At 31.3% G+C, this 12,676-nt stretch overlaps 1 protein-coding gene across 1 annotated transcript; it reads left to right on the top strand.

The window, feature by feature from the left end:
* The first annotated feature begins 5,788 nt into the window (after positions 1-5,788).
* LOC100241979 (zinc finger protein GIS2) lies at positions 5,789-12,035 on the top strand. Its single transcript, XM_002279417.5, has 4 exons — positions 5,789-6,003; positions 8,956-9,176; positions 11,034-11,126; positions 11,226-12,035. Exons 2-4 carry the CDS (start codon positions 9,040-9,042, stop codon positions 11,758-11,760), a joined length of 765 nt encoding a protein of 254 aa, XP_002279453.1. The 5' UTR covers positions 5,789-6,003; positions 8,956-9,039; the 3' UTR covers positions 11,761-12,035.
* Positions 12,036-12,676: the final 641 nt, after the last annotated feature.

Genomic DNA, 12,676 nt, shown 5'->3' with positions numbered 1-12,676 from the left:
AAAAATAATAAATAAATAAATAAATAAAAAGAAAGAAAATAGGGCTTTGTTTGGCAACCGATGCCTTTCAAAATAATTTTGAAATGACTTTTTAGATCGGTTTTTAAAAATTGTTTTATGATGTTTTGCAAAACTAAAGTCTATTTGGGAATGAAATGTTTTTAATATGTTTTCTATATTTTTAAATATATTTTAAAAATAACTTATTTGTAGAGTGGTTTATTTTTAATCATTCTTTATATCTGTATAGTTATTTTCTAAAAACAAATCCCAAAAAACATATAAAAACAGTTGAAAACAACTAAAAACTGTTTTCTAAAAACACTATAGTTTCTTTGTTTTTAAGAATAAAAAATTATTTTCTATTTTTTTGTTGTAGAACGTGTTTTCATGTTTTTTTTTTCAAATAACAAAAACTATTTTTGAAAATAATTACTCAACAAGAGTTAGTTTTCTGTTCTTAAAAATGACTTTTTATTTATTTATTTATTTTGCTTGTTTTCACCTATTTTCTAATAAATGTTTCAAAAAATAATTATATAAATATAAAGAATGATTAAAAACAAAACATTACATATAAAAATTATTTTTAAAATATATTTAAACATATAGAAAAGAGGTTAAAAATATTTAAGGTTTTTAAACATATTTTTGTTATACAAAACATCGAAAAAACAATTTGCAAACTTGTTTTAAAAAATACTTTTTAAAAAAAGCTTAAATGTTTGACAAAATTTAGAAAAATATTTTTAAAAAATTAAAAATTTTCACTTATATTCTTTTGTTATAGAAACAGATGATTGGTAAGATTCCTTTAAAAAAACACTTCCAAATAAAAAGTGTGGAACGCACTTAATTTTTGAGTTCATAAATATGAAAATGGTCCACCCGTAAAAAGCAAAATAGCAAAATAGGGATTTTAAGATGAATAATTGAAGAATTTAGGAATGGCAAAAAGCAAACACTTTGGGAGTGGTTGCTAAAACTTAATATTTATTAATTAATACTTAAGTTAATTTTAAGTCCACTTATATTTAAGTTATTGATTTAAAACTTATTACTTAATTCTTATTTTAAGTATTAAGTTTGTTTGATAAAATTTATTCTAAATTATCAAATCGACATATTTATCCTTGAAAATTATAATTAGGGTAAAGGAAGTTAAAAAACAATGAAGTTTATGGAATAACAAAAAAGAAATCGTGGAGGTAATTAAGACAAATGAAAATAAAAAAGTAAATAAAAATGTAAACTTAAAAATAAATTAATTATTTTTCTTACTTAAAATTGTTTTTTACTTTAAGTCATATCATTAAGTTATTTTACTAAACATACTTAATGACTTAAATTAAATTATTAAGTTGGTTTACCAAACACCCACTTACTTGATTTGCAAGTGCATACAACGAGATATTGAGAGTGGTCTTATTTTTACTTGATTAAAAATAATAAATATTTATACTTAATAAATATAAATTTTATGTTTTATATATATATGTGTGTGTGTGTGTGTGATGTCTTAAGTCGGATATGGGAGAAAGTTCCTAGCGCTATATATATAAAGGCTCCTTTTAATCTTATAAACGCGTTTTAAAGTTGTGAGTTGTTACAAATAGTATAAGAGCCAATTTCCAAACCCAATGGCGGGGTTTATTTGGTCCCATAGGGAGTATTTGTTTGTTTGATCCTGCAATCTTATGGAACACAATGGGGACGTTGTGTCTGCATGGAATGGTGTTTGTGATGTCTCATATCGGATAAAAGATAAAGTTTCTAGCGTTATATATGTAGAAACTCATCTTAACATTGTAAACGCGTTTTAAAGTCGTAAGACCCTTTTCAGGTTAAAAGTGGATAATATCTATATAGTGAGAGTGTATCATTAATACAAATGTATGAAATAATTACCTACAAAATTTTTATGCTAATAATAGACAAAAATGAAAAAAGAAAAAAGAAAAAAGAAAATAAAGTGTGCGTTTGAATTATAGGTGGAATTTGGACCAATTGGTCTTATTCAACCTGAACATAACATGATATTTGCTTGAGTTTGAACAATAATTTATAATATTTGTATTAGGCTTGGATTAGGTTATTTTTAACCCAAACTTAAGTTGGGTTGGACTCCAGTGAAGGTTCGGACAACCCAAGCCTTATCTAAGCTCGATTTAATGCTTTTACAATAATTATAATATATATTATCCTTTATAATAATATTTATTTTTATATATTATCATATATAATAATATTCATTTTACTTTTAGATTTTTAAGAGAAAATATCAAATTATATTATATCATATATATTTTTTCATTTTTTTAGAAATGTGTAAATTTAGTTTTTACTTTTTTGTTGCTATCTTGAAATTTTGCCCTATTTATTATTTAATTTTTCATATAAATATATACAAATATTTTTTTTTAAATATATATATAAATTTCAAATTATTCAATTGATCAAACCAACTAAGTTTAACTCAACCAACCTAAATTCAATCCAAGTTTAAAAAAATAAGGTTAGGTTGGGTTTAGATTTAGTACTTCATGTTAGAGTTCGAGTTAAGTTACATGATTGTTTCTTAATTCATAATAGTGTCAGATTAGCCATCAACTCAACCAAATATCAAATTTTATTTAAATTATATTTTAAAATATATAACTTAGGGGAAAATAATTAGAAGCACAACTATCACATGTGAATAAAGGTGAAATAATACAAATAAATTTAATATTATCCAGTATAATTAATAATTAAAGATGTATTCATTGTAAATAGTAAAAGCTTTTATTAGGATAGTTATAAATTTATAGTCAAATAATAAAACCATGAAATATAAGGATAAAAAGCCAAATATATGATAGGAATATTTTGGGATATGAATAGGTGGTATTGAGTAACAAAGGATAAAACAAGAGCTAATATGATGGTATTTATAATAAATGATAAAAATATTTATTTATTAGGTGTAGGTATCAAAATTTTAGTGGATTAAATTATCAATAAATTGATCATCAAAATTGTGATTTATTAGTTCAACAAAATTTAAATTTGACAAGTTATGTGTTATACACATTGGACATGTGACATGTATTCAAAATATGACATATGACGAAATTTGTAAAATTACAAAATTAAGTCATGCAAATAAAATAAAATCAAGCCATTGAATAAAAGATAATTAAAAATAAATATTATTTTGTAGGCAAATTTCTTTAAGGAATAAGACAATATGTTAAAATCAAAGAGTTGAATTCTTTGAATTAAGCAAATCAAATATTGGGAATTTCAATGGAGATGATTAACAAAACAACTTCATATGGAAAAAGAGGTTTTATAACGAGAAAAATGACATACATGTTTTTCACCATTCAATGGATTCACTCAAAAACATGTTGTTTTAGACATTAGATTGATCTTAAAAAAAATCAAGAAAACACTTTCATAGTCGTCATTCAAATTGTGATCAAAGTAAATGAATTATAGAGAAAATATTATTTTGTAAAATTTATTATATTTGAGTCTATAAACCATAATTATTTTTTTTAGTACAAAGTTTTGCTAACATACATACATACATACATACATATACATATATATATATATATATATTTTCTATAGTTTTGATTGTCTTGTAAAACTTCCCGAAATTTGTGCATACAAATTTATGATACGCTAGGTGGGATATCTTTGTTTCTCATCTATTTTGTTAAAAATTGATCACTATTAAGATTATAACATCTAAAAAGACTTAAGCTACGCATGTCGATAAGGCAATGGCAAAATTGTCATTGTTTCATTGACATCAACACCTAGTACCTCTATGGGCCCCATGATTTGCAGTAAAATAAAATCAACTATTACACTTTTAACAAAACAAATAATTGAACATACTTATTTGCTAAAACCAAGAGGGACACACAATAAGTATCAGTTGTTCATCACCTTGGCTTCTTTTGGGGCAAAGGGCCAAAGATCTCATAGTAGGAAAAAACACCCTTTAGCATTGGAGAACTTTGGGATAAGTCTCCATACTTTGTTGTCAATGCCAAATCTAACATTGTCTCACACGCTAAATTACCATATGGGATGTTAAATGAGAAAAATTCCTTCAACCATTCTGATTCTTTTACATTTTTATTCTCAGTGACTATGCCACTAATGACAACAAACACTACATTTGTAGAAAAATAATTAATTGAGATGACTCATGTCATTATCAAACTTACCAAAACTATCGAGTAGAAAGGTTTGCAAATAATCTCCCTCGTGAACAAGGTTGAGATACAAATACAAAACATGATTGAGTCAAGATAAGGACTTACTCACCCTCTGAAAATTGCTTTTCTAGTTGATGGACCACATGCGTCCAAGTCAGTGGGATGGAAAGACAAATTGTTGAATTTGCCTCGATAATGTCACTATCAGTCCAACAACTTTAAGACATGATAACTAATACCATCAGACTGTGGAATAATGGGTCATCATAAAGTGCACTTATGTACTCTAAGTCTCATACTAAGAGGATTGATATAACATGTACACGCTTGTGAGTTATCAACTTAAAATTTTTGAATCATTCGATAGAAAAGGAAATCTGAAACAACATGTTGCTCGCTTTGTTGAAACTTATAATAATTTAAACACAAAGGGCGACTTCTTAGCCAAACAATTTGTTCGTTCCTACTGAGGGAACACGTTTAATTGATACATAGACCTTGTGCTTGAGTAAATTGACATTTGCGAATAAAAAATGTCATAATATTAATGTTGGGTGGTATCATTATGTTACTTTTAGCTAAAAAAAAAAAAAAATCTATATTTTAGTATTTTTTTTATTCAGCTAAAAAACAAACACCACCTAAAGTAAATTAATTTGACTTAATATTTAAAGTTATTTTTTTACTTTAACAAGTCATAATAGTAATTTATTTCACTAATCATGATTGATCTAATTATAACTTAAAGCACCTTTGATAATATTTAAAGTACTTTTAGTGAAAATAAAAACTTTAAGGGTGATTTCTATATTTCTTTGAAAGTGCTTCTTATGCTAAAGGTGCTCTATAAAAGCATTGAAAAATTAAATTAAGTTGTTAAATGAATTACCTTTCATGTTTAGTGAATGATGAGATAAGATAAGTTATCTCATAATTTATTTTGTCATATGTTTAACCTAATACAAGATAAGATTAGTAGTTAGATATATTATTCACCTTCATTTTTATATTTCCTCTTAATCTCAAGTTAAAATACAAGATATACATATATCATGTATTATAAATTTATTTTTTATTTATCATTTTTTAATATTTTAAATACTTATTTTACAAAATAATTTTTTATTATCAAATTAAATTAAAAAATTATTATAAAGTTTAGTTACGGCCTGTTAGCACCTTGAAGTTTGGGTTCCCATTGAGAATCCTAAAAATTTGACCATAGAAGGTTATGTGGTTATTATATATATATATGTATAATTTTAAATATTTTAATCACTAATATTATTAAATATAAGAGAAATTTCATATATTTTTAAATTGAAAATATTATAATGTAATGTAATTTTTATTTTAAATATTGAAAAATAATATAAATTTTATTTTATTTTTTTATTCATATTATAAATTAAATATAACATAAGGATATCATATTTATTAAATTTAATATGCAAAGATCTCGTATTTCATTTCTTGTAGGATGAAATACAACATCTATCATATATCTTATCATATATCCCGGGAAAATGCACAATTTAAGATAAAGAATGATGATATTTCAATGTTGGAAAAAAAGGAAAAAAAAAAAAAAAAATCCCATAAGCTGGTCCGACTGAGCCGTGGACCCACGCAACCGCGGGGCCACATCTTTAGCCGACAGCCACGTGTCCGATTGGAGTGATCGTCTAGGGCACATTGTCGAGCCTCTACTATAAATTGCTCCCAAAAATGCACAAATAGACGAACAAATCCACTGCCATCGGCGTGAAGGTGTAGAAGCTCAGAGGTTCGTGAATCTTTCTCATCCTCTATGTCATACCTGTGCAAACATTCATTCATGGTCGTCTAGGGTTGGTTTATTTAATCTTGGATGCAGGTTCTGCTGAATACTTTACCCTAGGGTTTTCTTTTTTATTTATTATTTTTTCTCTCTCTCTCTCTTTTGAAATTAAGAATTCGAAGGATTAGGGCTTTTCTAGGGTTCGTGCAAAATGAAAAACGCCTTATGTGCAATCAATAAGTTTCTGGAAATGATGGAAAATTATTGGATTGCTATGTTATATTTATGATCTGACACAAATTTTTTGAATCTATGAATGTTGCTTCGTATTTGCACTTGTAAGCATACTGCATATCTGAAAGTGTGGTTCAGGCACTTCACATCACAGATATTCAGATGATAAAATACGAAAAATTTAGATGGCAAGGATGTTGCATTCCCAGGAATTTTTGGTATTTTTTCCTTTCAGGTTGGTCCCATGGAAAGCAGAGAGTGAGAAATGGAAAAGGCAATTCTTAGGTGAAGTGGAGAAAAGAGAATGCTCTCATTCTCATAATTTGCCCTTACTGTAGTGTTTGTGGCTGGAAGATACGAATTTGTTATGAAAGTTATTTGAGTATAATTGTTGTTACTTATACAGTATTTGCATACACCTTAGTTGTTATTTGAGTATGAAACTTAATTAATTGTGTGCGAACCTCAGTTCTAAACCCACCCTTTGGGTAGCCTTTTCTTGCTTCAGCAGGGCCTATTGTAGGAGCCAGGAAAAAAAAATGAAAAAAAAAAACTCTCTATTTTCTTTTGTTGTTATCGCTCTTATATACATTGTTATATGTTCCTTCCCCTTTTAAAGTAGTGTGGCTATGCTTTTTAGTTGGTGAGATCCATTGTCCTATTACATGACATAACTGTGGAGTTATTATAAGGGTTCAACCTTTAGTCAATCTAGACTTCTGACAAGTAAATTCAATCTTCTCAGTTTCAAGCTACATTTTCCCTCTATTGCTTTTGGTTGACTTCCATTAAGGTTTCTTAGTTCTAGTTATCTTGCTTTTCTCTTCCTGTTTTTGTGTTTCAAGTTTATAAGTGTGTTTTAATTGTGATGAAAAATTAGGATAAGGTGTCCCATGGTGTTTGTTAGGGTTAGGAGTGTAATAAGGCTTAGTCTGGTCTGTTCTTGGAGAAAAAATTGGCCAAATCAACATGATTGGTTTATACTTCAATTGAATTGAACCTAACTTCTAATCATGAAAAAACTGAATTAAACCAAACTTGTTGAGGTCAATTTGATTCAGTTTAGATGGATTATGGATCAATTGGACCTAAACCAATTTGGGCCTTAAGCCTGATATTTAAAGATTGCTTAAAACGTATTTGGTTTTGAAGTTCAAAACATAATGGTTGTATTTAAAAATCATTTTGAGCCATAACCTGAGAACAATGAAGTATTTTAATAGAATTTGTATAATATACACAGTAATGAATATAAACAAACGCATCAAACATTAAGCAATCATAAATCACTAAAAAATGCATCTTGAAGTATCAGTTTTATTTGTTAGAAGATAAGGAAATTCCAAGCTGTGCCAACCAGGACAATTTCCACAATTCCCAAGCCAAAGTGAGCTTCATGTTGTTGAAAGTTGAACCAATTTGATTTGTACTAATTGGGTTGGGTCAGTTTTTAGCACTTTTTTTTTTTTTAGTTTCTGCTCACATGAAATTATTTCTGCCATTCGGTTCTGTCTAGAGTTGCTTTTATGATTCATGTTCATTCGGTGTACCATATGTTTTATGTTTGTCCTCTACCAACCACAATACTCATGCTTTATCTGTGCCTGGATCTACTATGTAAAGATAACATGTTAGATGTGACACAGGCCAAGTTATAGCATTCTTTAACTTGTGATGAGAAATCCTAGTCAATGACTATTAGAAGTCAAGAGCAGTCAGGGGAGAAGCTGGTGGAGGAAAGGAAAGGAGGAGACTCTGCCCTTAGGTCTTGGGAAGTTTAAGGTTCAGTTCACATAAGAAATAGTATATATGTACATATACAGAGGGGTAGGAATTTATCAAATGAAACACTCCTTCATATAAGTTTGGATCAATGAAATACACACTCATGTGTGCATGTAGTGTGTGTGTGTATGCCCCCTCAGAAAAGACAAAGTACAGTTTTCAATTTCTCTTGACAGAAAAAAATTCTCAATATTTAATTGCAATCAGTCATTGGTTGCGAATCAGCTATCTTACAAATTGAATTAAGCTAATTGGTTTCTTTGATATACAAGGGTTTGTTGTGGAACAGCCCTAGTAGAAAAATCTGTTTGAGCATGTAGCACCAAAATCAGATGAAGACTGGGGCCATATGGAAAAGTAAACCCATAAGAAATCAGTTTTATGTTGATGAGGAATGCAATTATCAACTACTACTTTTACTATTAATGCCTGTCACTCACAGTTATGTGCACATATAATAATGATCTTATTATTGATTTTTTTTTTCCTTCTAATGTAAACATCCTTCTCTGTGTCCTTTTCTTGCCGTTATTAACTAAATTTTGGGTCTTCCATGAATCTCTTCATGTGAAAATGGAAAGGGATATGTGAAAATATGGAGGAGGGGCCTGCTTCTTCTGTGGCTGGATTTGTTGTTTGGTTGGAGTTAAGGCTATTGTGTATTATCATGTCTAGGCACTGACAGCATTTACCTGGTATTTTGTTATTTGCAAGAGGTATATAGTTCTCCTTGGAGGCTGTGTTTTAGTTGAAGAAAAGTGTTCCTTTAAAGCAAATATGGTATGGTGTGGGATATAGTGATTTGTAACTAGACTGGTGGTTGTTTGTTGGACAAGGATTTTGTTATAGTGTTGGAATTTGGTGTTTCTGTTTGAAGGTTAAGATAGGAGTATGAGGTGGATTAAGGAAGATAATTCGATGTATGATTAATGTTGACAGGGAAGCTGCAGAAGCTGTGGTGGTGGTGGAGGTGGTGTATCTGTGGATCGGTGTTGGTTGACGTGGGTTGGAGGAGGTTTGAACATGAGTTCACGTAGCACCAGCAGGAGCAGGAGTCAGAGTCGGAGCCGGAGCAGGAGTCCACGAGATCGCAGGATCCGATCTCAACGCTTGTCCTATCGTGATGCTCCTTATAGGAGAGAGTCACGTAGGGGTTTCAGGTTATTTGGTTTTTGATTGATATTTTCTTTCATGTTGTTTGTCGCTTCAGGAAGGAAGAGAGAATGAAAACATAAAACAAGATAGCACTGTTTCATATCACATGGACAGACTTTGATGACATGTGTGTTTGCTCAAAGAGATCTCACTGAGATGCATCCCTTAGAATGGATATTCCATGTTTGTGGTTTTGGTTGTGATAATATATATATTTTTTCTGATACTTGCACCTAGGAGCTTTATGCATAATCAACAATTCTTACCAAATGGTATATTTGAGATTGAAGTAGCAATTTATTGCTTATTTTTTTGGTTTTCAATTTGATAGCAATTGTGTACTTCATGTTATAAACTGGTCTTCTTCTTTCTTTTTTGGATATGGGACGTGAGTGAATTATTATGCATCTAGCATATTTCTTTCTTAATAAATTTGAACACCTATTCAAAATACCCAATTCTTGTTGAAACTATGGCAATTTATGCCTTATGCAATATTGTCGATTCCAGTCCCAGGTGGGAAAAATGATTTGGTTTCACACAATGCTACTGCCAAAATTTTTGTTTTCAAGTTCTTAAAGGTTTTTATCTTTAAATAGGTTTGAGGGTGTAGTGAATGCATATTTCATTGTTCGTATGCCATCAAAGCATATGTTGCACCCCACTCGAAATTCTTCGTTGCTGTATGTGGAATCTAACTTGTAGATGAGCAAACATGTACTCCATATGTTGGTCATCATGTGTTTACCTGTTTAAAATTTTGTGGAAATTGCTGCCTAGAATTGAATTCATAACAAGGGTTGACTTGTTTGATGTATTGTTCTCTCTCTCTCTCTCTTTTAGAATTGAGTTCATAACAAGGGTTGACTTGCATGGCTTTCTCTTCCTCTCCCTCTCCCTCTCCCCTTTATAACATATATATGATTGTGGAGTTTGGGAAGCTTTGTAGTAGGTTATTTTTGGATGACTATGGCGGACATCACCATGTACATGCTTTTGATTTGGCTTGTTAGGTTTGAGATAGTTTTTAGATGTCAAACTAGTGTATTTGATTTCAAATTATATTATTATCTACAGAGGTTAGAAAAGAGAGAAATTTACTAACACACTTATACTTATTGTTTGGGAATTATCTTGGCATGTGTGAAAACCGTTGATCAAAATTTCTCTGGCTACTTCTTTCTCAATTCTCTTTTACATTTGAGGCATGCTGCTTTTATTTTATTGATAATCATTATGCGCATCATATATTTTCCTGTTGCCTTCTTGCTTTGCTACTCTCTGCTTTTTCTCTAGCCTCTTGTGGATTCACTAAGTTGGAGGTTATGCTGTTAAGCTATTGAGTTGAGTGGGGTTCTAAGGGTTATACATATATATTATAAGGAAAGCAGTATTGCTACTGTGATTTGATCAGAATATGTTGGATTCACCATGAATTATATGGAAAATTGAGTGGGTATTCCATGGACGATAGGGTTACATTGCATGAATACCAATAGACGGCCAGGATTTAATTGCCTTTTTCATCAGCTTTTGAAAAATGACATTTCTCTTGGACTTCCAGTGGATTCAGGCCTTCATAGAATATAACTTCTTGGCTGGATTTTGATGTGCTTATCTTTTAGTTTCACTATATAGTGTATTTCCTGTCAAAAATTGAGATCCTTAAATGGGCATTTTTTTTCTTAGGTTATGGTATAGACTTCTGGAATTTTTTGAAGGGCATGAATTGTTCTTTTTTATTCTAGAGGATTTATGAATAGAAAGCATGGAGTCAAATGATTATTATTGTATGATCTGGATGATTATAATTTAGATTATTTGTGAACTTGTCACATTAATTTATGTGGGTTATGTGCCAGCCAAGGCAATCTGTGCAACAACTGCAAGCGGCCAGGTCACTTTGCAAGAGAATGCCCTAATGTGGCTATTTGTAACAACTGTAACCTTCCTGGGTAATGAATCCTCCATGCATTACAACCATATTTATGACACAGAAGTCTTCTCTACTGTAATGGATTATTTTACCCATACCATCAACATTTTGTTCACAGGCACATTGCATCAGAGTGCACCACACAATCATTATGTTGGAATTGTCGAGAACCAGGTCACATGGCCAGCAACTGTCCCAATGAGGGAATCTGCCATTCGTGCAATAAGACTGGTCATCGTGCCAGAGACTGCCCAACTCCTGGGTTGCCATCTGGGGACTTGAGGTTGTGCAATAACTGCTACAAGCAAGGTCATATTGCAGCTGACTGTACAAATGATAAGGCATGCAAGAACTGCAGGAAGACTGGCCACATAGCACGTGACTGTCAGAATGAACCAGTTTGCAACTTGTGCAACATAGCTGGGCATGTGGCTAGGCAATGCCCAAAGGCCGAGATTTTTGGAGAGAGGGGTGGTGGGGGTCGCAACACTGGTTTTCGAGATGTTATCTGCAGGAGCTGCAACCAGGTGGGTCATATGAGCAGGGATTGCATGGTTTCCTTGGTCATATGTAATAACTGCGGTGGTAGGGGCCATATGGCATTTGAATGCCCATCGGGAAGATTTATGGACCGTATGCCTCGCCGGTACTGAATTAACAGAACTACAGGTCTGTCTGTCTACTGCGCAATTCAGATGGGAGCTTATAGTACTTTAAACATATGTTTTATCTTGTGTTCTTTTATTTGGTTTTATTATAATAATTTTCGAACAGCCTGGAGCCATTTTTATGGTGGTTCTTAGTTCTGAATGTTTGTATGGGTACTCGAGAATTGTGGAAATTGGCCATGGCATGGTGCTTAATTGCTACAGTTATGCGGATATGGTCCAGTTTTCTTGAAGTGATATCAAGGAAGATTGACTTCTTATTGCAGAGTCCATACCAAATGGTTTGGATTACTTTACCTTTTCTTAGATCAGGTATCACCTTCATGAGTAAGTTGCTTTTGCTTTACTGGGCACTAGTCGAAGAGCTGTACTATTCTTGAAATCTCACCAAGAACCACCTCAGTGTTGCCGACAGCAGATTTTCCCTTTATTTTTATCTTTTATTTTTTATTAGTTTTTGGGTTATTTACAAAAGCCCAGCATTTCATCAGGCTTATTAATATCCTGAATAAGGGATTGGAGGATATTACAATTAGAATTTAGTCACTTAGAATCATGTGTGGGTGAATTATAAAAGTTGTAATTTGCATGAGTTCATTGAATCAAAGTCCTACTGGACCCTTCTTTGTGGGAGTCCCTTCGATCAGGTAGACTAGCTTGTAAATGAATGAGGTCTGAAACCTATTTATAGGCAACTGATTGGTGTCTATCAGAAGAAGATTGATTATATGGGAGTGGAGGACTTAATAATGCTCACAGATGGGGTTGGGATGGTTATTTTATGTCTGGAACTTGGGCCCTTAAGAGGGAGATCTCTGTTTGATGGTGAGGATTAAGTCACAGATGGAGAGCCTGTGCAAAATTCTTGCTCAAGTAGCCATTTGTTCATTTGTGTGACAAG

The sequence above is a fragment of the Vitis vinifera genome, chromosome 18 (genome assembly GCF_030704535.1).
Source record: "Vitis vinifera cultivar Pinot Noir 40024 chromosome 18, ASM3070453v1".
NCBI lineage: Eukaryota > Viridiplantae > Streptophyta > Magnoliopsida > Vitales > Vitaceae > Vitis > Vitis vinifera.
This window is presented reverse-complemented; position numbering and strand designations above follow the sequence as displayed.

Excerpts from the sequence above, each read along its gene's own strand:
- LOC100241979 (XM_002279417.5), top strand. The coding sequence starts at position 9,040 with ATGAGTTCACGTAGCACCAGCAGGAGCAGGAGTCAGAGTCGGAGCCGG. Across the intron at positions 9,177-11,033 it reads GAGTCACGTAGGGGTTTCAG|CCAAGGCAATCTGTGCAACA; the intron begins GTTATTTGGTTT and ends GTTATGTGCCAG. Across the intron at positions 11,127-11,225 it reads AACAACTGTAACCTTCCTGG|GCACATTGCATCAGAGTGCA; the intron begins GTAATGAATCCT and ends TTTTGTTCACAG.